The following is a 24,008-nucleotide window of genomic DNA, read 5'->3' on the forward strand; positions in this document are numbered from 1 at the left end:
TGTTTGTTTGTTTGTTTGTTTGTTTATTGCATTTCCTTAACACCCAATAGCTGAAGCTCTCTGGGTGGTTCACAAAAATTAAGACCATTCAAAGTATAAAACAACACTATAAAATACAATATAAAAGCACAACCAGGATAAGACCAGCAACAGTGCAGAAATACAAATTTAAAATACAAATTTTAAACAGCGAAGTTAAAATTAATTTATAGACAGTTAAAATACTGGGAGAATAAAAAGAATATAGTGTAGGTGCCAGGTGAGCCTCCTTAGGGAGCTCATTCTACAGCCGGGGTGCCACAGCAGAGAAGGCCCTCCTCCTGGTAGCCACCTGCCTCACTTCCTTTGGCAGGAGCTCAAGAAAATAGCATACAGTTTGGCAGCAGGTGACTTGATTGACCTCTTGAACCCATATGAGGCTGCCCAAGCCCTGAAATCATATTCAGAGCGTTGGGAGCTCAGCCACTGCCCAAGGATGCTGGGTACTGAAGCTGTGATTCTGGCAATTTGGTTGTATTTCTTCTGAGATGTCATACCTCAGCCTCAGCCACTTACATTGCACCAGTCCTCTCTTGAATAACATTAAAGGCAGTTAAGAGCACCCAGGTCCTCCATATGATTTGAAAATCAATTGGAAGCAGACCTACATTTTGTGTGTGCATGTGTGTGTGTGAGACAGACCCATGGCAATGGAGAATGTTCTCATACTACCGTGGCACATCACATTTCAGGTCTGCTTAACTGCACTGCAGGCAGCTTCTCCTGCTGCAATTTAAAGAATTTGGAACACGCCTGTGAGTTGACAACTTCAGTGCAAACATCGTGCTGGGGAGGGTTGGAGGTGGTTCAGGACGTGCTGCTAGCTCTGAGACAGATGCAAAACTGCTCTGTTGCTTCCAAAACTTCAAAGGGCATATCTCTAGAAGTCTTGTGCATCAGCCGAGAAATGTCAGGAATCGTTCCCCAGAAAGCATGACAAACCTCTTGGTCCGGGTTAAGAACAGAAGAACGGCAGAAGAGCCCTGCTGGATCAGACCAAGACTCCATCTAGTCCAGCACTCTGTTCACACATTGTCAGCCAGGGACCCACAAGCAGGGCATGGTGCAACAGCACTCTCAGACCCATGTTCCCCAGGAACTTACTTCCTCTGATAATGGAGGTTGCACTTAGCCATCAGGGCTAGTAGCCACTGATAGCCTTCTCCTCCAGGAGTTTATCCAACCCCCTTTTAAAGCCATCCAAATTGGTGGCCATCACGACATCTTGTGGGAGTGAATTCCACAGTTTAACTATGTGTTGTGTGAAGAAGCCCTTCCTTTTATCTGTCCTGAATCTCCCACCAACCAGCTTCATGGGATGACACTGGGTTCTAGTATTATGGGAGAAGGAGAAAAATGTTCTCTAGGAAGCAGTAAACCTGTAGGTCGATGGTATCACTTCAGTTTCAATTTATGGCAGCAAGAATGGTGTGGCAGCAGAGAAGACTGCAGAACTGGAGGCTTGGACAATGGTGAAGCACTCTGTGTATGGATTTGTGCAGGTTTGGGGGAGGAACGGATCCCCAAGCAGTGAGCAATAATGAAAAAAGGATCAAAATATGGAAGGAAAATATTTAAAAGCCCTGATGATCAGGCAGGCTGGTAAGGGAGAAGGCATTCTCTCAAATATCTTGGTCCCATGTAGGGATGGCCATTGCGGGGAAGTTCTTGGAATTTTCTTGGGTCCCCCCCCCTGAAATTGTCATTTGTGCAAATTGCAGTCACAATTTCTGCAAATTTCACATATTACGGCTGAAATTTGCACAAATGAAGCGATGGCAATTTAATTAGAATCTACGTCAGCCTGCCAAAATTAGGCAGTATTACCCAGAAGACCTTCTCTTCTGCTGCTCCCAGACTGTGGAACGGCCTGCCGGAGGAGACTCCTCAACTTAAGAGTCTTTTAGCATTTAAAACAGCTATAAAGACTGATCTATTCTGGCAGGACTATCCAGTGGAATTTTAGGATGTTTTTAGGATGTTTTGATAATGTATACTACGTTTTTAATTCAGTTTTATGTATTTTATACTTATTGATGTTCTCCGCCTCGATCCAAACTGAGAGGTGTGTAAGAAATAATAATAATAATAATAATAATAATAATAATAATAATAATAATAATAATTATTATTATTATTATTATTATTATTATTATTATTGGAGTAAATTACAATTTACAAACAAACCAGAAAATCTGTAAGCTGGCCTGACTTGGTACAGATTGAATTGGGACAGCTGGAGTCTTGGAGGGTGGGGAGTGGGCAGCAGTGAGAGGTGCTGAAAGCTCAGCGAACTTCACCCCCCAGATGGATTCCTCTGACATCCCCAGTCCAAGTTGTTTAGGACTTTATACACTAATAAGAAAACCTTAAACTCGGCACAGTAGTGAGTAGGCAGCCAGTGCAATGCTGAAAAGGGACAGCTTGTGACAACAGCCAAGCTCCTGCATTCTGCACCAGCTGCATTTTCTGGACCAACATTAAAGGCAGCCCCACGCAGAGTGCATTGCAGTAATCTAGTCTTGAGGTTACTACCTCCTGTACTACTGTGGCCAAGCTAACCACTGCCCAGGAGAAGTTGGTAGAAGCTGGTAGAAGGAACTCATAATTCAGTCCTAGTATTGCAACAAAACTTACTGCAGGTTGGCCCTAGCCTTCCCAAAAATGAAAGAGATGGATTCACAAATGGAAAATACCTAGATATTTCCCACCTCAGCTGAGTCACTGCTTATCCTTACCTGACCGTCTGGTCTCTCAGCCAGCCAGCGTCACATTGATCGTAACCATCCTCATAGGCAGCCTGCAGTTGCTCAGGAGTAGCAATAACGGCGTTATTATCCAGGCAAGCTTGCTGAGCTTTGACAAAAGTCAGGGAATATCTATTGGTGGATGGTCGGTAATGAAAGATGACACCTGTCGAGAAAAGGAAGAAAGGAATTGAAGGAGCACTTGAACATGGATGCATCAACGCTTGGGTTGAGTTTCCTCCAGGGCTGTGCTAAAATATGTACAATTACAAAGTTTGGTTCAAAAGTAGTACCAAAATTTGAGGGACACCGATCCCCTTCTAGCTTCCAGTTATGGGATTACCTTGGGACAATGGCCAGTGATTTATATTTCCCACAATGCCTCTGATGTAGGGTGACCATATTTGGGAAACCAAAAAAGAGGACACCTAGTGTGTGTGTGGGGAAGCAGCTTTCTGAGTCCTGCAGAAAGTACGTTATTCCCCCGCCACCTTAAAGAACCTGACTGGAGTGGAGGAGGGGAAAGGATTTCATTCTGCACCACCACCATCCACTCCAATTGGGGCCTTTTCTATAATGTCCACGAATGACCCACTTTCCCCTTTAAGACCTCAATTGGAGCTCGGGGTGGGGGAATGATGTGCCTCAAGAAAGCATGTCATTCCCTCCTGCCATGCTAATGGCAGCCTTAAAGAGGAAGGTGTATCATTCCAGGACATTATTGAAAATTATAGAAAATCCCCCCTGACACCATGGAAAGAACAAAAACCAGGACAAATCCGGGGAAATCCTGACAGTTGGTCACCATACTCTGATGTAGTAATGCTCTGAGTCATGGTGGGAAATTAAAATGGCCGCTCCCACAGGACCACCATTTTAATTTCTCATAACACTTCAGAGCAACTGTGCATCAGGAGAATCATGGGAAGTTTATATGGTCTTTCTCTGCTACTACCAGCACAAACTGTGGCTGGTAAGACAATGTAGCCATAAGCACAGGTGGGTCTTACTGGGCCCTGACATTGGTCTGAGGATGCCTGGTGCTCGTTCCAGGCCTGTTTTGACACAGCCAAACAAATCATTCCCCCACAATAATCATTTTGCTAAATATTCACATTGCTCCTCTGGCAGCTGCCTGTTCTTCCCCCTCATTGCCCTCCCTGCTAGGGTGACCATATGAAAAGGAGAACAGGGCTCCTGCATCTTTAACAGTTGTATAGAAAAGGGAATTTCAGCAGGTGTCATTTGTATGCAGGCAGCACCTGGTGAAATTCCCCCTTCATCACAACGGTTAAAGCTGATGGAGCCCTGCCCTCTTGAACAGATATAAAAGAGGCAGGGCTCCTTCAGCTTTAGCTATTGTGATGAAGAGGGAAGTTCACCAAGTGCTGCATGCATACAAGTGACACCTGCTGAAATCCCCTTTTCTATACAACTGTTAAAGATACAGAAGCCCTGTCCTACTTTCCCAATGGTTACCCTACTCACTGCCATTTAACCATTTAATCTGAGGGCGTGTGGCAAACCGTGGGACTTGGTACAGACTATTTGAGTGGGTGATTGGGAAACTGGTGGATATATTTTATGCTGCTGCAATACCAGCTGTGTTCATTTCAGTGTATCACTCACCCCAACCCAATATTTTCACGGTATTACTGCTCTCCTGAGGGACTTGTCTGATTTTGATATATTGTTTATGACATATTTTTATGAGCTTCCTTTGATCCAATATTTTAGTAGTAAACAGTGCATTCCATTGTAAGTCTACTTGGAAGTAAGTCACGTTGAGTTCAATTATGCCATTGAACTCAACGCAACTGCTGCTGTATTTGCTGTGGAAATGTCTTGATATGCCAATATGAATTGGGCATGCTATTTATAAATGGCTTTTATTTATGGATATATATATATATATATTTGATTGTGCTTCTGCCAACTGTCATGTTGGATTTGTTGAATTGATTGCTGCTGCCTGTGTTATAAGTGTCTTTGGCTTAACTTTGTGGAAATAAAACCTGGGTGTAATATTATTACATGACATGAAAAATGAAATTGATGGCAGAGGGCGGGATGTGTGGGAGCTCTATGGTAGCGCACATACTTTGCATGCAAAACATCCCTGGTTTGATCCCCGGTGCATCCACTTAAAAGAATCAGATGGCAGAAGATGAGAAAGCGCTTCGCTTTCGTCTAGAGGATTTGCTACCCATCATCAGCTAGCTAGACGTACAAATAGTCCAGCATCATCTAAACCAACCTCTCATGTTCTTAATGAAATGAAAATGAGAGCCAGTGTGGCATAGTGGTTGGATAGGGACTCAGGAGTTGAACTAGGTGGAATTCACGTCCACAAGCTGTAGTGATGGCCACCAATTTGGATTGTTTTAATAGGGAATGGGAAAATTCATGGAGGATATGGCTACTAATCTTGATGGCTCTATGCTACCTCCAGTAGCAGAGGTAGGATGCTTAAGCACACCAGTAGCTGGGGAACATGGGAAGGTGGTTGCTTATGGGTTTCCCGTGGGCAGCTGGTTGGTCACGCTGTGAACAGAATGGACCCTTGGTCTGTACTAGACCCAGGCTAAACTATCCACTCAACCATGATTTTGGGTCACTCATTGACTCTCAGCCTGACCTACCTCACAGGGTTGTTGTGAGGATAAAATGGAGAGGAAGAGGAGCATGTACACTGCCTTGGGTTTCTTGCAGGAGAAAAGGCAGGATATAAATAGAATAAATAAACAGAATAATTAAACAGAAAACAAGCAAATGGCTGAAAAATGGGATACACAACAAATGCATCTCATTTTTCAGCCATTTGCTTGAACACACACACACACACACACACACACACACACACGGTAAGTTCATTTTGCTTTTCATAGAACTGGGGGGAATCCACACGTCGTTCTCGGTGCGCTTGCATCCGCCCCCAGCGCACCCCGAGAACGATCATGTAACTTGCCTGTAAAAGAAATGACGAAGAGATGCCGACGAAGCCACCCAGCTTCCTGCTCCTCCGCCCGGGACGGAGAGCTCGGCGGAAGAAGGCGGTGGAGAGAGCGGAAGAAGCTCTCTCCCCCGCCTTCTTCAAAAAGAGCTCTCCAAGCCGGTCGGGGAGCAGGAAGCTGGGTGGCGTCGTCGGCGTCGGCGTCTCTTCGTCGTTTCTTTTACAGGCAAGTTACATGATCGTTCTCGGGGTGCGCTGGGGGCGGATGCAAGCGCACCGAGAATGACGTGCAGATGGGGCCCAAGAAAAGCCCAAGAGCCAGATTCAATTTCGAAGAATCTGTTGGGGACGACGACATTCTCCTTGGGGGTGGGATCAAAGATAAAAGGGGCAGGGTCAAAATACAAAACACACCAGTGTGTTTTAACTCAAAGTACTTTCTCCTGGAAATCAAACTGTAGGGGAAGCATTTCTCAATATTTTAGAAGGGGGGGGGAACAGTGCAAAAACTGTGAAACCACCTAATGTTTGATGGTCAGGGAAAGAGGGTGAAGCCAGGGTAAAGGAGGAGGAGTCATCTCAGGAACTCCAGAGGGCAGAATTGGGACCCTAGGTGGGTCAAATTAATTTAGCTTGCAGGCTTGAGGTTCAACACCCCGGAAACAGAATATTCATCTTCATCTTCATCTTCATCATCATCACTTCAATTTATATCCCACCTACAGTATATACAAAATACCCTAGGTGACATACAAAGTTAAAAGCAATTTAAACAAGATAAAACAATCAATAAAAAAAAATACAGCATGAAAGCAATATATAACGGTGAACGATAAGACTCTAAAAAGGGAAGGCCTGCCGGAATAATAGAGTCTTTTAATGCTTCTTTGAAGATGTGACAAATTGTAGCCATCACTGGATTACTGGAACAGGTTAATTTCATCATTTGGCATTCTAATCATTGTCACGTACCTTTGGGAAGGATGGGCTCCCTGGGAACAAGACCAACGTCAGGAACAGCTGTCCTTGGCACAATCTGATCTTCCACTGTAAACGGTGAGTCGGATTCTGGTTCGGGTGTTCCTGTCGCCCACAGGCTGTCTTCCACCGAGCTCACTTCTGGGGTATCAGTGGTGAAAAGAGCGTCCAGGATTGAGACGGTGGCATTTTCTGGACCTTCCCAGATTCCCTCTTCAGTCCTGTTCTCTGCCTCATCAGTGACGCCAGTAGCAAAGAGATCTGGAGTCACCGTGAAGCCTTCATCCACTTCGGAGGTGGTGGCTGTAAAGTCAATTGGCTCCAAGGTCACAATGCTTCCCCGGGCTTCCTCTTCCGTGGCATTGTGTGGAAACTCCAGCTCCACATCTGGCTCAATGACAGTCTGGATGGTGAAGCCACTGCCCAATTCATCAACTGTGTCTTCTGTGAACTTCTCATGGACGATTGTGCCGAAGTCACCACCTAGAACATGAGGAAAAAATGTTGAGAGAAGTAAGGATGGGGATTAGGGGTGTGCATGGACCCCCCACTCCGCTTCACTTTCAGATCTGCCATTTTCGGATCGGGCCGCTCCACCCCGCCCCCACTCCGCCTGTGCCCACTCCGCTCCGCTCAGAGCTCCGGATCCGGATCGGAGCTCCGTTCCCCCCCCCATAGGGGGGGTTACCGGGCCCTGCCGCCATCGCCGCCCATGCGGTGACGGCGGCAGAGCCCGGTAAGGGACAAAGGGAGAGGGGGACCTTACCTGCCTCCGTCCGCGGTCTGTCGCCATCTTCAATTGAGCCCGCGGTTCCACCAGGAAGTCTGGGCCGGCCCAGACTTCCTGCTGGAACCACGGGCTCAATTGAAGACGCTGATGGACCGCTGACGGAGGCAGGTAAGGGAGAGGAGGGCAGGGGGGTTACCAGGCCCTGCCGCCATCGCCGCCCATGTGGCGACGGCGGCAGAGCTCGGTAAGGGACCAAGGGAGAGGGGAACCTTACCTGCCTCTGTCCGCGGTCCGTTGCCGTCTTCAATTGAGCCCGCGGTTCCACCAGGAAGTCTGGGCCACAAGCGGCCCAGACTTCCTGCTGGAACCATGGGCTCAATTGAAGACGCTGACGGACCGCGGACGGAGGCAGGTAAGGGAGAGGAGGGCGGGGGGGTTACTGGGCCCTGCCGCTGTCACCGCATGGGCGACAGAGACAGCAGCAGGGCCTGATAAACCCCACTTACCTTTCCGGCGGAGCTCCGGATTGAGGCGAAGGATCCGCCTTCACCTCGATCCTCTCCGCCACGCTCCGCCGGCCCCCCAATCCTCTTCGCCTCCGCCTTAAGGGCAGGCGAAGCCCCCCGCTCCGCTCCTGCTTCTCCGGTCCGATTAGAAGCAGAGCACATCCCTAATGGGGATATTGCCTTCTTCAGGGATTGGAGGGGCCCTGGACAAAGTTCATTCTGGTGGAACCCCTCTTCTGATAGTGGACCTTGGTGAGAAGCAGCAATATTTGGACCAGCTGGATCAAGCAGCTATGTTAATTTCAGTGTTGTAGTGGAGTCAAAGCTTGTAGGGTCAAAGCACCAGTAGCCCATCTAAACTGGGGATTTACTCCAGCTCTACTGTGCCTCAGAGGCGTTTGGTAGTACATGACATTCCCTCCCTTTGCATCTAGGTCAGGGTATCTTGTCATAAAAAACACATTTTTGCAAAGTCCTTTCATGATGGATTTTCTGCTTTCTGCGACTTGCCTGCGTTTTGGGACTCAGTGTGTTGTAAGTTTGCGGTGCTACTCTGAGGAAGTAGAAGCGGCTTCAGCATGGGAAAGACATTTTATGCATTTTAGGGGAAATGCCTAAAAATGTGTATTTTAATGGGAAATGTGTACACGGTTTTTGGAATAATGCATCTAAAATGCCTATTTTAGGGAAATATGTGTGCAATTTAAATGTGATTTTAGGTGTGCATTTTTAATTTTCTTGTGTTGTTGTTGTTATTGTTGTTGTTGTTGCTGCTGCTGTTGTTGCGGAAAATGGGATGGAGTGGACTTCTCGTTGAACACATGCAAAACAGACACGGACCAGAAAGAGAATGATTCAGCCCTACTCACCAGCATAGCAGATGGCATCATAGCGGGAGTAGGGGTAAGGATATCCTGTCTGGTTGACATAGAGGTACACTGTGCGGACCCCTACCAGGTTGCCCCCACAAGTGGGCCGTGGCTTGTTGATGGGGTACCGGACGCTGCGGTCTGCCAGCCAGCCAGCGCTGCAAACATCCATGCCATCTTTCCAGGCCAGATACAGCTCTCCCGTTGTTGCCAAGCGAGCACCGAGGCTGCGGCATTTCTCCGCAGCTTCTGGGAAGGTGAACTTCTCTGGGGAGGTGGCGTAGAAGACTTTACCTGCAATCGTCACATACCAATGAAGGCAAGGATTAGCTGCAAGCTTGCACTCCTACCTTTCCCATGGAAACTTTACCAGCCTTTCCCACCCAGTACCTTTTTTTTTAGATCATTCAGCATGTAAAAGGTCCCACGTCCAATCCATGGTTAGTCATCATGTATGGGAGTCAGAGCCTTTTTGGAGGTGGCCCCAACACTGTGAAACTGCCTTCCAATGGACCTACACCTCACCCCTTCAGTACTTATATTTAGATGGGTCTTGGACCTTCCTTTTCAATGCCACCTTTAGTGAGACCCTAAGTAGCTTGCACATCCAGAACATTATGTGTACATTTCTATTTTGTAGAAATGTACATTTATTGTACATTGTCACACTCCATCTGTATGTCCCTTTGTAAGGACTTAGAGCTGACAGGCGGTTAAAATATTTTAAAACAAGCCATCAAACAAACTACATGTTGAACTTGAAGTGTCGCTTGGCCCTCAAATTGTTGATTTATACCAGTTTGTAAATGGGTTTAACTTGGACCACAAGGTGACATAAAGGTCCCATGGTAGAAGAGCTGAATAAGTGACAAATAATTACCTTCCATTTCATCTGCATAACAATACACATCATATGTCTCATCCGTTTCGCGAACGCCGTATGTTCTCACTCCGGGAAATTCATCCTTGTCACCATAACAACCTTCTCGGGGGTGATGCATTGGGTACCTGATTCAGTGAGAGATTCAGTAAGAGGAGAGACTAGTCTTCATGGCATGTGCATGAGAGAGAGAGAGAGAGACAGTGCAATTATATCTCTCCGTGATGGAAACAATTTCTCAAAGAGAAAAAGGGGATTATCAGGACGTAAGAACAATTTGCATCTGCAGCTTTATATGTATGGAACAGGAAATGTAAGATAAAAGGCCTCGAGTTTTCATCCAGTGACCAGGAGAGAAATAGCCCTAATTGCTTGGATCTCTGATCATTCTTTTATTCCTTATCCATTCCAAAACTTGAGTTTTCTTCATGGCTAATCTGACCCTATCTGTGTGTACACAGGAATCTCTTGCCGGCTGCTTACCTGACAGTCTGATCAGCCAACCAACCAGCATCACACTGGTCAAAGCCGTCATCATAGGCAGCCTGTAGCTGCTCAGGGGTTGCAATGACAGCACTGTTCTGGATGCATGCCTGCTTCGCCTTCTCAAAGTCCAAAGTGTACCGGGTAGAGATGGCTCTGTAATGGAACACGATGCCTGGAAAACACATTCACCAACATAAACACACACACAGACAATCGGTGAATAACCCTACATGCTCATGTTAGATCATTGTGAGACCAAGGCTACCAATTTCGCATTTTTGGAAATTCGATAAATGTGGCTGGGCTTTTAATACGTCTGTCCCCACCCCTTTTAATAAAAATAGACAGGGTTGGGGAACAAGATCAGAACCATGGCATGTAGGGAGGGGATTTAACCTTCTTTTCCATGCACCATGATAGCCAAAGTGGTGTAGTGGTTAGAGTGTTGGACTGGGACTCAGGAGATCTGTGTTCTAGTCCCAGCTTGGCCATGGAGCTCACTGAGGCCATAGCTAGACCTAAGGTTTATCCCTGGAAAGTGCAGGGGTCAAACCTCTTCATCTAGGTGACACACAGGGGATCCAGTGCTCAGGCAGGGGTGAACCCTGGATGATCCCAGGATAAACCTTAGGTCTAGCTGTGGCCTGAGTGACTTTGGCCATCCACTGACTCTCAGCCAAGCCTACCTCACAGGGTTGTTATTGTGAGGATAAAATGGAGAGGAGGAATACTACATAAGCCACTTCATACCCCTTGCAATATGAAAACCAGTGAGACATAAATGTAATAATAATAATAATAATAATAATAATAATAATAATAATAATAATAATATCTTAATCAGTCCTCAACAGCTGCTATTGGTAAAAGAAAAAAGAAATACAGACATGTTAAACACATCCACACATATCACATTTGTTTTGTTGTCAGGCTCCAGACCTCTTCCCTTCTAGGGAAAATAGAAAAGTTGCCTAGAACAACCTAAATAGCTAGAACAACTTACCACAACCTTCTCCAACCTGATGTTGAAGATGTTTGGAGTTCAGCTCTCATCAACCTCAGCCAGCATAGCCAATGGTCAGGAATCATGGGAGTAGTATGTCATGACTAGGCCTGTTCCCCTTAGGCTGGGGGAAGGAGGTTCAATCAATCAATCAGAATCAGATTCTGAAGCAGAAGAGACAGCACCAGAATCGTACCAGCCTATATGGGTAGTGGGGGAGGTGACTCTAACAGGCTCTTCACCAGCTGGGGATGAACCTTCACCAGACCTTATCTCTGAAAATGTTAACAACACACAGTCTGTGGGAAATCAGTATTTTTCTGAGAGGGAGGATACTGCAAGGCTAGCTGATCCTAGAGTACACCACAGTCTAAAATGGGCAGAGCTAAAGGAAGGTGAGAGATGGTCGGGCTTGGCTAGTTTCTCGCCAAAGGCTTCTTCAAAACCAGCTTCCTTGAAGTTAAAGTCTTCCGGGAAAAGGCTTTCCCTTTTTCTTGAAAGGGTAATTGTCTCACTTAGTACGCATAGTTTTGCCTAGAGGAAAGTTCCTAGAGGTTGGACTCTCTACAGGTGGGAAGAGATGTTTATTGCCTGAATAAAGCTTTGTGGATTACATGATAGACCTCTTTATTGTCTCCGAATAAGGTGGGAGGTTTTGGGAAACATGACATAGTATTCCAAAACATCCATAGGGGAACAGGTGAGGAAGACTGACCTACTACTTAGGAAAGGGGAGCCATAGATAAGTATCACCTCACTTGCTCTATACTTCTTGTTTCTTAGGACAGGGGTGGGCAGAAAGTAGATCTCCAGAAGCTTTGAACTTCAACTCCCAGCATCTCTGACCATTGACCATGCTGGCAGGGGCTTCTGGGAGGTGAAGTTTAAAATATCTGAAGATCTACTTTTTGCCCACCATTGTCCTAGGACATCAGGCCTTCATGAACCTCTGCTCGTTTGTGCTTGCAGGTCATTAGAACTCAACTGGAAAGCTCAACCTAGCAGAAGAAAAGGAAACCATGGCCTTACCTTTCACTTTCACCTCCACAGTGTCCTGGCTGTCTTCGATGCCATGTATCACCTCACAGCGGTAGGTCCCGGTGTCATTGGACCGAAGCGCCTTGATCTCCAGGGTGGCATCGGTGGGGATGGCAGGGTAATTGGGCAGAGAGACCACCTCCTGGTATGCAGTGTTGATCCTCACATGCCCATCCATGGCCACCAGCAATACCACTTCTTTGCCATCTGACAGTTTGCTCCATTTGATTCTTGGAGACAGAGGGGCAGTGAACGGAGACGTGGTGACAAGCTCCAATGTGTCGATGTAGTAGCAAGGGATGGTCAAAGTTTTCCCCAGGGGCACGTGCAGGGGGGAACGCAAAGGTATGCTCACACTCAATGTGGCACCATGATCTGCTGATGCCAAAAAGATGATGATGATGAGGAGGAGGAGGAGGAGGAGGAGGAGGAGAAGAAGAAGAAGAGGAAGAAGAAGAAGAGAGAAATCAGTAGCAAATTTCAGTTACTCTCAGTATAAAACCCAACAGTCATTGCTTTCACGTTCCCAGCCCTAATAACTATCTCTGCCTTTTCATTTTGACAGACCAAGGGGCTATCTATAGGCCCTATTTAGCCCATGGGGGCTGTGCAGTGGCACTGTGTCAGTTAAACGACGCAGCCACCACAAGAGTTTCCCCCCCCCCCAATCTGTGGGTTTAAACAGTCACAGACTTACCATGACTTTTTGCTTTACTGTAAGGTCACCACCGTCTACCCACTGTCTGTCAGTGGTGACCTCACTTCGGCTTTGAGCTGGGGGTGTTCTGGGGGTGGGTCGCATACAGTGATTGGCTGCCAGAAGAGCAGGAAGGCCGGGAAGAGGGCGAGGGGCTGGCCTGATGAGCCAAATGGCTTCCAGAAAGCCCACTCTTTCTCCTGCCTTGAGGATTAACTCTTTCCACCCTGCAGCTGCGATGCCGTGTGGTTTTAATGAAACGTGGGGTGGAAGAGCGATCCTAAAGACACCCTCCCCCAAGTGGTCTGTGTAACTCAAAAGACTCCACATCAGACTGCCTGCACACTACAGTCATGCTCAGAGGCTCTTAAATAGGTGCTTCCACCAATACGATGCAGTGGGTAGTGACCAGGGTTAAAGTCTTCTTAAGGGTGGCACCCCCTGTAGAATTCTGAGCCCAGTAAGTTTCCCCTGGCACCTATGTTGTTATTTCCGCAGTACCCTTTATTTCCTATAATTTTTTCCAGACATTTCAAAAGATACTTTTAGTCCTGAATTTGAATTGGTATTATTTTTATTTATTTATTTATTTATTTATTACATTTTTATACCGCCCAATAGCCGAAGCTCTCTGGGCAGTTCACAAAAATTAAAACCACAATAATCTCAGTGCCACAGCGGAGAAAGCCCTCCTCCTAGTAGCCACCTGCCTCACTTCCTTTGGCTGGGGCTCACGGAGAAGGGCCCCTGTAGATGATCTTAAGGTCCGGGCAGGTACATATGGGAGGAGGCGTTCCTTCAGATAACCTGGCCCCAAACCTTTTAGGGCTTTAAATGTCAATACCAGCACTTTGAATTGGGCCTGGACCTGGACTGGCAGCCAATGAAGCCGGAAAAGGACTGGCATAATGTGATCTCGCCGGCCATGTTGACATTGGCCTTAGCTAGACCTAAGGTTTATCCCGGGATCTTCCCGAGGTCGTCCCTGCCTGCTCCCGGGATATCCTGTGTGTCATTTACATGAACAGGGATGACCCCGGGAAGATTCCGGGATAAACCTTAGGTCTAGCTAAGGCCATTGTCTGCTGTTTTATTTGTATTGTTGTTGTTTTAAAAATGTTGAAAACCACCCTGGACAGTTTTTGTTAATTTGAATGGAAGGAAAAGCATTTATTAATGGATAGATAGATGGTCCATTAAAAGCTTCACATTACCAATTCTTACACAGATCAGATGGGGAATGGCAAAGGGGCAGTCAGGGCATAATTAGATAGTCTTATCTCTCACCAGATGAAGCACAAAAGGGAAATCATGGCAAGAGGATGGTGGAAGACAACACTTGAAATGAATAATAATAATAATAATAATAATAATAATAATAATAATAATTATAATAATTTATTTCTTACCCGCCTCTCCACTTGGATCGAGGCGGGGAACAGCAATGAATATAAAACACATAAAAAACTGATTAAAAACATAGCATACATGATTAAAACATCCTTAAAACATCCTAAAAAACATTATAAAAAAAACATGCTAAAATTTCCCTGGGTAGGCCTGCCGGAATAGATCAGTCTTTATTGCTTTTTTAAATTTTAAAAGACTGTCAAGTTGCCGAATCTCCTCCGGCAGGCCATTCCACAGTCTAGGAGCAGCAGAAGAGAAGGTCCTCAACTGTTACCCAGAGGTAACTGTCAATCTACTTTTGGTTGACTGAAGTAGATTCTTCCCAGAGGACCTGAGTGTGCAGGGTGGATTGTATGGGAGAAGGCGATCCCGCAGGTAGCCGGGACCCAAACCACGTAGGGCTTTAAAGGTAATAACCAACACTTTGTACTTCTCCCGGAAACTAATTGGAAACGTATAAAATTCCAGGTGATGTTATTCATTAATCACCAGAATAGATAAGATACCCAAACATGCTGGATCTCTTTGTATACAAATGGTGATGTGCTTAGGTGATTTTAGACCAGTGGAGGCTGGTGGCTTTGAAGTTGGTGGGAAGGTGAATCTGCTCTGGGTTTCAGTCACCAGGGCTCTAAAGGTGCTATCCAAAGTTCAGATGGGTTCTGACAGATTTGCTGTTCACCAGCCTCCACTGTTTTAGATTCTGGATGTAAAGGTCTTATTGCAGGATCCTCTTTAGATGGATTACTTGCCTTGCTTCAGAATGGGGTAAGCCAACCCTTTAGCATTTGAGGGACAGTCCTGCCCATTCCGTTGAATGGGGCCTTGGACCTGTGCCCCACAGTCCTACCTTCATGGCACCATTGAATACAAAGCTTCCCATATGTAAGGATAAGGCCGGAGATTACATACCTAAAACTTCCACAGAGACAGCTGTAGTGATGACTTGAAAACACACAAATGCTAGTAGTAAAGTGGTCATGGTTTTCCTGAAACATACACAAAGACAAAAGAGGTTGTTAGTGAATTGACGACGCTACTTTTTTTTGTGTGGAATGAAGAAGACACAACCTAGAAAATGCACTTCTTCAGCTTTCCCAGTAGGGGGCAATGTTTCTGGAGAGGTCTGGAGAAAGAACCTTCACTTGTGTGTGTGAAAACATCTTGAAGCCAATTCTGGTGAAAATCAGTATAAATAAATATTTTGGGTGAATGAATGGAGGAATGAATTCCTCATTTTAATGCACATCTCGAAAGCACACGTGGAAAGAAATGTGGCAAAACTCTGCCTTTTAGTTAAAAAAATGCTTCTAGAGTACATCATCATCATCATCATCATCATCATCATCATCATTATTATTATTATTATTATTATTATCTCTTTCTCATTCATGGCGGTTTTTCTAGACGGACATGACAGGCATTGCCAAGTCATGCTGTCTTTTACAGATTCAGGAATTTCCTGACAATTGAGCATGTTTTAAGTATGACTGCTTTCTGGATGTTGATGTGGATGTATTTTGGTAGGCCGAGTTTCTGAAGGTTTTCTGTATAGTTTTTTGATGTGATGCCAGTGACTGATGTGACTAACGGAATAATTGTGACCTTTTCCTGTTACCATAGTTCTTTGACTTCCATGGCCAGTGGTGTATATTTTTCTCTCTTTTCTTCTTCCTTTTAAAAATCATTTTTGTCATTTTGTAATGCTATGTCAATGAGGTATGTGTTTTTTTTTCTTTTTTGTCTATGACTGTTGTGTTTGCTCAGTTGCAAGGTATTGTTTTGTCAGTATGAATTGGTCTGTCCAAGTATATTTTATGATTTGCATTTTCTCCGGGGTGGGGGATTTTATCATCAAAAGGTAGCCAGGGATGAAGGACAGTTTCTAAATTCACATTAAATTCACCACCACTTCAAGTGGCAGCAGAGATGCCTGGCGGCATTTGTTATCAATATGGAAGAGAATGTCCCAATGGGAACATCAGTACATCATGGCATAGAATCATTCCCAGGGGTATTGTGGGTAAAAAGATGGCTGTCCCCATTGGCCAATGGGGGCAGCCATGTTTTTTCTCCTGATCGCTCCCATAAGAATGATGCTACTACATTGTTGCCTTTCCACAAAAGAAATTATGTCCAAGGCAGCTCACTACATACAAAGTAAAATCAAACGATGACAGCAATGCTTAAAAATAATAATCAATAAGTATTTCAGTAACATTGGTAACATAACAGAGCAAGTCAAGACATAATACCCAATGTCTCAGTAATAATTCGATCACAATTCATAGAAAAAAAACTTTTCAGAATAATAATAACCACTCAAGTACTAAACAGTCTGCACAGAAAATAAAAAACTGTATTTCTTAAAACATACATCTGAAAAGCACCATTAATGATCAACTCAGTAATAGGAGCAGCTTCCAGAGAGAGAGAGAGAGAGAGAGAGAGAGAGAGAGAGAGATGTTAATCTGTTCAACAAAACCAAGAAAGAGCCTACTAGCAAGTTAAAGACTAATAGATGTATTATGGCATAAGCTCTTGTCGACTGGAACAAACTGGGATGCTCATTTTATTTGAGAGGCGCAGAACAATGAAATATCTCCTCTCAAAGAAGAGGACAGTGATGGACTCAGGCTTGTTAAAATTAAGTCACAATATGCCATTCCATGCAATCCTATCTTAAAATCTGATTTACAGGGGGAAAATATGTGTTTCCATTTCTCTCTCTCTCTCTTTCATAGGAATGCCTGTGCAATCACTGTGAATTGTGTGCAAAGGACTCCGAAGTTTTCCAGCTTATAATCTGCTTTTATTGTGAAGTACTCCCATGCATCCTGCCTTAATTATGCTATAAAGCCAAAAGAATCAACCTATTTTGCTACCTGTTTAGGAGCGAATCATTTGTTGTTTTCCGAATGGCCACTGGGGGCGCAGGAGGAGGATTCGATGTGTTTAAACTTCAAATTAAACTAATGCTTACATCTGCGTAAGTTTCAAAGATAAAGACATCAAAATTGGCACAGTAATAGATATTAAGGAGAGCTTTAAGCATACCAAATTTGAATCAGATTGGGTCATCCGTTGACTTTTTTAATGATTTTTTTTTTTTACATTTCCCCCCTTAAACCCTTTTCCTGGTATGCAAAGGATTTTAGGAGTGCTGCTGCCTGGGGTGTGATTCAGCTAGCAACAACAACGACAGCTTTACGCTGTAGGGGATAATTCGAGGGAAACAGGTATGTGGGATGAAAGCTATAGTGCAACCTTATGCATCTCTAATCTGAAGTAAGCCCCATGGAGATCAATGGGACTTACTCCCAAGTAAACATGCTGAAGAACCAGCAAAAAGCTTTGGAGAAACAAAGGCAGGAGAGGGGTCCTTTCGTGAAACTGTCTCTCCTCGAATTACTGGGTTAATATCACAAATTTTTGGTAGAATCACTGTTTCTCCCCAGCTGCTCTAGCACGGTGGAGGAAATCTTTAGGCTCTGATCCACGGCCACGTCTGTGAACAAGTGCCCTATTGTTTCCACCAGCTACATTTCTAGGACTGAGAATTTTTCTGTTCAAAACCCAGTCTGGTGCGGGAAATAGGAGGGGAGAGATGGTTTTTAGGCAAAGGGAGCAACCAATTTTTATATCTCCCCACGCCACTCTTTAAATAAGGCGAATGTTGAAATCCAAAGGCAGCAATAAAATATGCCTCTGTGACTTTTTCTGTGTGTGTTTTCTCAGCTGTAACACAAATAAGAAATTTATTCCATTCTGACCATCTTCCAAACCACCCTAAGACTGAGCCTTCCTTCATACAGCGAGGTTACTTGGATGCCTGTTTCTCTCCTTTCTTAAAAAAAGAAGTCATCATGGGATTTCAAAATTTTTAAAAAATGAAGTATCTTTTAAAAACTGTAAATGGCAGCTGGAAGGAGTGCTTGATCAGGATGAGGACCATGGTGCCTATGGAAGTAGGCTTAACCCTTCCCCCTCGCATAAAGATCTCAGTAAAAAGTCTGCACACACACCCCCCCCACTTCAATCAGTGGAGGCTGGTGGCTCTGATTTCGATGGGGCTGTAAATCTATTCAGTCAGAACCAGCCAGGACTCTAAAAGAGCTATCCAAGGTGCTGAACCCTATCTCCCACCCACCTCAATACGTCCATCACCTTGGAGAGCTCCTTCGGAGTCCTGGCTGGTTCTTACTGAAATCTGGAGCGAATTCACAGCCTGAAATTGGAACCCCCAGCCTCCGCTGGCTACAATTGGACATGATATGGCAACTCCCATAGCCACCAATATAATGTAGGGTGGCCATGCACCCTTCTTTACAGTTCTCTATTTGAAGACATCCTCTACAAACCCCCAAACGGAGAAATTATGTTATTGCTTACATGGATGCACAGGCTGTGCTGGCAGTGTGCTCTTATAATTGTAAAAGGTTTTACGCTCTGTGTTGACTCATTCTTGCTTTTTATATGTAGTTTTACATCCCCCTGAAGAAGTCCTAAAAAAAACAAGAGGCCGAAACAGGTCAGGCTTTTGTATAATGAACTTTTCTATAGCATCCTGAGACTTCTCTCCCTTTTCGGGTACAACTCGGATACTTACCCTCCTTGCATCCTCCACAAACACCTTCTCCAACCTGGTACCCTTCCAGATGTTTTTGATCACTACTTCCACCAGCACTGAGGCCCAGCATTAGGCAAAAGGTGGGATCATCATCATCATCATCATCATCATCATCCCTAATCATTGCCCAAGCTGGCTGGAACAAACAGGATTTGTAGTCCGAAATATCTGTGGAGCACCAGATTGGAGAACCCTGCCGTATTGCAAAGGCTGTCCAATCCAAGCCCGGTTGAAAGATAAAGATTCATAAAGATGGAAAGCAGGGGGGCTTGAAGTTGTCCATCCAGAGATAGCACTTGGACAGCGGACGGAGAAGGCGCACCAGTCACCATGAACCCCACTATGGCATGATGTATTCTCTTCCTGTTTAAATTATATTACTCATTGCAAAATTTGCATGTATAGCTATAAAATAGCACGTGCAAATCTTACACTGGCTCTTTTGTCCTCTTCTTTGGTGATGTGTAAGTGGCCACCCTAAATGGCAGACTCTCTCCTGGATCAAAAAGCAACTGGGAAGGGGGCAATTTCTGCCAAGACGATGGTGAAAATGGCTCTTTCCAGCTGCTATTCACTCCTGGAGGAGGGGGGGAATTTAAATTCCCCTCCCTATGCCGTATGCACCATTGTAGTCCAATCCCTATTTCTCCCCCTGATAGCAGCTGCCAGTTACAGATTTAAAAAGGTCTGTGCAAGTCCAATGATTAATGGTACATTTGGTTTGCCCTTAAATTCCTTGTCCACATTTAAACAGACCAATCCACTTCTTATTAGGAGAAGGAGAAACAAGCTCATTCTCTGTCCTCATACATTCCTGATAGGTTTGCCAACTTTCGAGTAACACACACACACACACACACACACACACACACACACACACACACACACACACACTGTCCATGGGTGAGCCCTAGGATGGGCTAGGAGCCACAGTCTGATCGAACCTGATAGGTCAAGCAGTAGAATGAATAGCATCAGCTTTGGTGGGCTACAGCTACACAGGTTTTTTTCAGCATGTGATGGGAAAGGATTTTGCAGGGAAATGAGGGTGGGAATGAACTCCACAGCTGTTGCTTCCTCCACCACCTGCTTGGGACCACAATACCTGACAGAACGCCACTCCTGACATGAACCTACCCGTACACTGCGCTTTACATCTAAGGTCCTCCTCCGAGTGCCTACGCCGAGGTCGGAGGATGGCAACAAGGGAGAGGGCCTTTTCAGTGGTGGCCCCCCAATTATGGGATGATCTCCCTGATGAGGCTTGCCTGGTGCCAACATTGTTATCTTTTCGGCGCCAGGTCAAGACTTTTCTCTTTTCCCAGGCATTTAACAGCATTTAACAACGCTGAGTTTGTTTGTTTTTTAACGGCCCCCAGAACTGTTGTTTCTTAAATGGATACCGTTGTTTTTGTACTGTTTATGTTTTTGATGGTTTTAAATTTCGTATACTTTTAAATTTTGTATACTTTTGTATACTTCATATACTTTTTGTATACTTTCACAGAGAGCTTCGGCTATGGGGCCATATATAAATGTAATAAATCAAATCAAATCAAATCAAATCAAGAAATCACATCATGTTGTTCTGCTCCCAACTGCCTCCTTTTCTGGATTTCTGCTACCCTGCCTCACTGAGCCAGTGGAAGGTGGCTTTGGAGGAAATGCATGCACCCCACCCCCCACGGAAGCCTTCCCCAAAGTGGGTGCAAAGTTGCTGCACGAAGGGAAAACGGCATATGAGTATCATTGCATGAATAGGTCAATTCTGGTTTCTTTCAGTTTCACATGATTTTTCTGGGGTAAAATGCAGTTCATCCTGAACTTGGAGAATTTTCTTTTTTAACATTGACATGAAATGGATATGCATTTTGTGTGCATTTCTCCTAATGCAATTCATTTTTGCCTGCAATGTTGCCCAATATACAACTTTTGTAATCTATTCAGTGTTTCATTGCAGTACCTTGTTGCAAAATTCGGAAAAACGCAAATTTCAAAGGATAACTGCATTTCACTTCACATATTGGCACGATCCAGATCGGAGCTCAGTGCTAGTTTCCTTCTGGCTGATATTGTCCCCAGAGGTGCTGTCAGCAAGAAAGAGTGATTAACATTCACTTGTAATTTGGCTGTATTACACAGCTAGTTAGATAGAGAGGAGCCTGTGTCCTTAATTTCCATCTAGTAATTATCTTTCTCTTTTTATAGGGATCCAGTGTGGTGTAGTAGTTTGAGGGTTGGAGTGGGAGTCAGGAGATCTGGGTTCTAGTCCCCACATGGTCATGCAATCTCTCTGGGTGACTTTGCGCCAGTCACAAATTCTCAGCCTAACCTACCTTGCAGAGTTGTTGTGAGGCTAAAATGGAAAAGAGGAGGATTATGTAAACCACATTGAGTTCTTTTTGAGGAAAAAAGGCAGGATGTAAATGTAATAAATAACATAAAGTGTTGGCTTTTAAAATCTAACAGGCCAAGTCTCATGGGATTTTGACCTTTGACAGTCTGTTAGGATCCCGGTGGCCTGGCAGAGTCCATAAAAATGCTTGTTCACCCCACTTTATCCCCACCCCCCAGTATATAGAACCTGGTGGACACTTGTAATTTCTCACAATGATGTAACATCACTCCAATGCATTATGGGAAATTTAAATGGCAGCTGACCAGCACCAATGACAACATCACCACTGTCAGTTAAACTCCCACTGGCATGGAAGGGCCTATCTGAGGGTAGGACATTGAGGGTCCCCACTTCTAAATCCATCTCCCTGGGTCAAAACAACATTGGACACAAAAGGACTTACTTCTAAGTACGTGTACATGTGGAGCCCATCCTGAAAACTAAATAGAAATGAAAAGGAAATGTTGGTGACACCACTGCAATGATCCACCTTGGGATGGGGTAGAAATTCGTTTGGTTGGGGCCCTGCACAGTTTTGCACCTTTGAACCAATTCACAAAGCGAAGGCAGTGGTTCTTTGAAATTCTCACTTCTCTGAATTTTGCAGTGCAGTTCTCCAGTAATAATATAACAAAATGAACACTAAAAATGTGTAAGTTAGCAAAAGAACATTAAAAGTGCATCCCACTAGGAAAATTGCCTGTAAGAATGATGTCTATTAGGCAAAAAGATGCACAAAAATGCATGCCTTCAGGACAATGTGTGCAAAAAGGCATAAAGTGTTTATGCAAACGTTTAAAAAAATATCTCAAGTTTGGGATGAACCGAACCTATGACTGGAAGAATGAGAAATTGAGAGAAACCGAACTGACAGATTCCTCTGTCCTAGATCTACTTAAATTAGGGCACAACTGCTCCAGACTCAACAGCTGAAGCCTCGCATCTTAAACAGTTTCTATAGTTTTCTTCGGTGTTGAATGCCAGAAGGTGATTTCAACAAGAACCTGACCAGCCACCACAGTGGAAACTCCTCAGACCTAGACATTTTGCTTGGAACAGATTTCCCTTTGGGCATGGAAATAAGAAAATTTCTCCTGTTGGTGCTTACCGCACCAGAGGGTCTGCTTTTTCTCTAGCCGAGAGCTATGTTTACACAGCAGGACAGAGTGGTAAAAGCTTTTCCTAGACTGAACCATGCCAGCTTTGCAGAGATGCGCGTTGCCAACAAGCAACCTTCCCTGCACGGAGAAAATTAGCATGTCAAGGAGGAGATTGCCACGCATGGTTTATAAATGTGCATGACCATGGAAGGCAAGAAGGCGTACCCTATGCAAAAGATCACAGAGCTCCTCCTATATCTTTAATAATTACACAAAAGGAGGGAATGTTGGCTAGTCCAGCTTCTCATGCAGAGATAATAAACTGCTGCACCTTTAATAAAGGGAATTTCAGCAGTTGTCTCTCCCCCCCCCCCCCCGTGTGTGTGTGTGTGTGTGTGTGTGTGTGTTCTCTGTCTTCAGAAGCAGATGTGAGTATCTTTGATCTGAGTTGGGGTTGAGGTATGGGGACACATGGTTAGCCAGTTGAGGCTGGTGATTCCAATGTCAGTGGGACAGTGGTTAGGGAACAGGGGGTGGCCTTCTGGGGACAGATTGGGAAACTGTGGGCTTGAAGTTCTGCATTTTAAAAATCAAACAAGCCTACGTCAGCATGTCCCTTCTCCCCCCCCCATGTTAGAAAGCACATTAATAATGATAGCCATAATGACAGTCATAATGACTATCGCCTTAGCATTTATACAGTGTTTTTCAGTGTTCAAAGCACTCGGAATGCTGTAATTCTCACAACAACCCTGCAAGGTAGGCGAGTATTATTATCATCCTTGGACTACAGATGGGGAGCCAAGAGTGAGTGAATGCCTGGCTTTATCTAAGGCCACCTGACTCAAGATTCAGATAAGGGATTTCCTGATTCATAGCTCAGGGTCTTACTGTGCAATCCTATATGTGTCTAGTCAGAAGAAGAACTCACTGCCTTCAGTGGGATTAACTACCAGATAAGTGGGTATAGTGATTGCAGCCTTAGCGACAATGTTATATCAAATTCTCTTTCTCACAACAGGAAGATCCTCTAAACAACTGGAGGAATTGTTTGCTTACACTATTAAGGGCACAATCCTCTGGATCTTTAACTGGGGAGTGCTGGGAGTCGTAGGACTTTTTTTCAGTCTCAACATACCAAGGATTGTACCCAACTGCAATTCACACTCTGGGGAGCTTGAGTATACATCCGGAAGCATTTTCACCCTCAGTGTGTGTGTGTTATTTTATGATTATTCTTATTTGATTTGTGCCTTTCTACTAAAAGAAAAAAAAGTGGCTTACAATAATAGATATATAAAAATTCATTTCGAACAAAAACATTCAGAACACAATTAACGACGCAACAATAACAGAATACAAAGAACACCCAACCCACTCACATGACTTAGCCTGCCAGCAGAAGGACAGCAAAAAGGGAGCCAAACTCTGTCTAGAATGACTTGAAATATTTACGATTATCAGTGCAGATGGAAGATATGTAAAAACAGGGTTTTTTAAACAAACAATTGTAATAATTTCGCATCCATCAAATGTTCTCCGCC

The 24,008-nt window shown here is 44.6% G+C and overlaps 1 protein-coding gene across 1 annotated transcript in view; it reads right to left on the bottom strand.

Moving 5' to 3' along the window:
• The window catches only part of ACAN (aggrecan), an 82,218-nt gene that overhangs the window by 32,598 nt on the left and 25,612 nt on the right, over positions 1-24,008 (bottom strand). The window contains exons 2-8 of the mRNA XM_063142722.1: positions 15,249-15,325; positions 12,221-12,604; positions 10,186-10,360; positions 9,703-9,830; positions 8,823-9,116; positions 6,712-7,200; positions 2,778-2,952 (exon numbers count right to left, since the gene is read on the bottom strand). Of these exons, the coding sequence (XP_062998792.1) occupies positions 2,778-2,952; positions 6,712-7,200; positions 8,823-9,116; positions 9,703-9,830; positions 10,186-10,360; positions 12,221-12,604; positions 15,249-15,318 (1,715 nt within the window). The 5' untranslated portion in view covers positions 15,319-15,325. The remainder of the gene's footprint in view (positions 1-2,777; positions 2,953-6,711; positions 7,201-8,822; positions 9,117-9,702; positions 9,831-10,185; positions 10,361-12,220; positions 12,605-15,248; positions 15,326-24,008) is intronic.

Source organism: Elgaria multicarinata, chromosome 16 (assembly GCF_023053635.1).
Source record: "Elgaria multicarinata webbii isolate HBS135686 ecotype San Diego chromosome 16, rElgMul1.1.pri, whole genome shotgun sequence".
NCBI classification, from domain to species: Eukaryota; Metazoa; Chordata; class Lepidosauria; order Squamata; family Anguidae; genus Elgaria; species Elgaria multicarinata.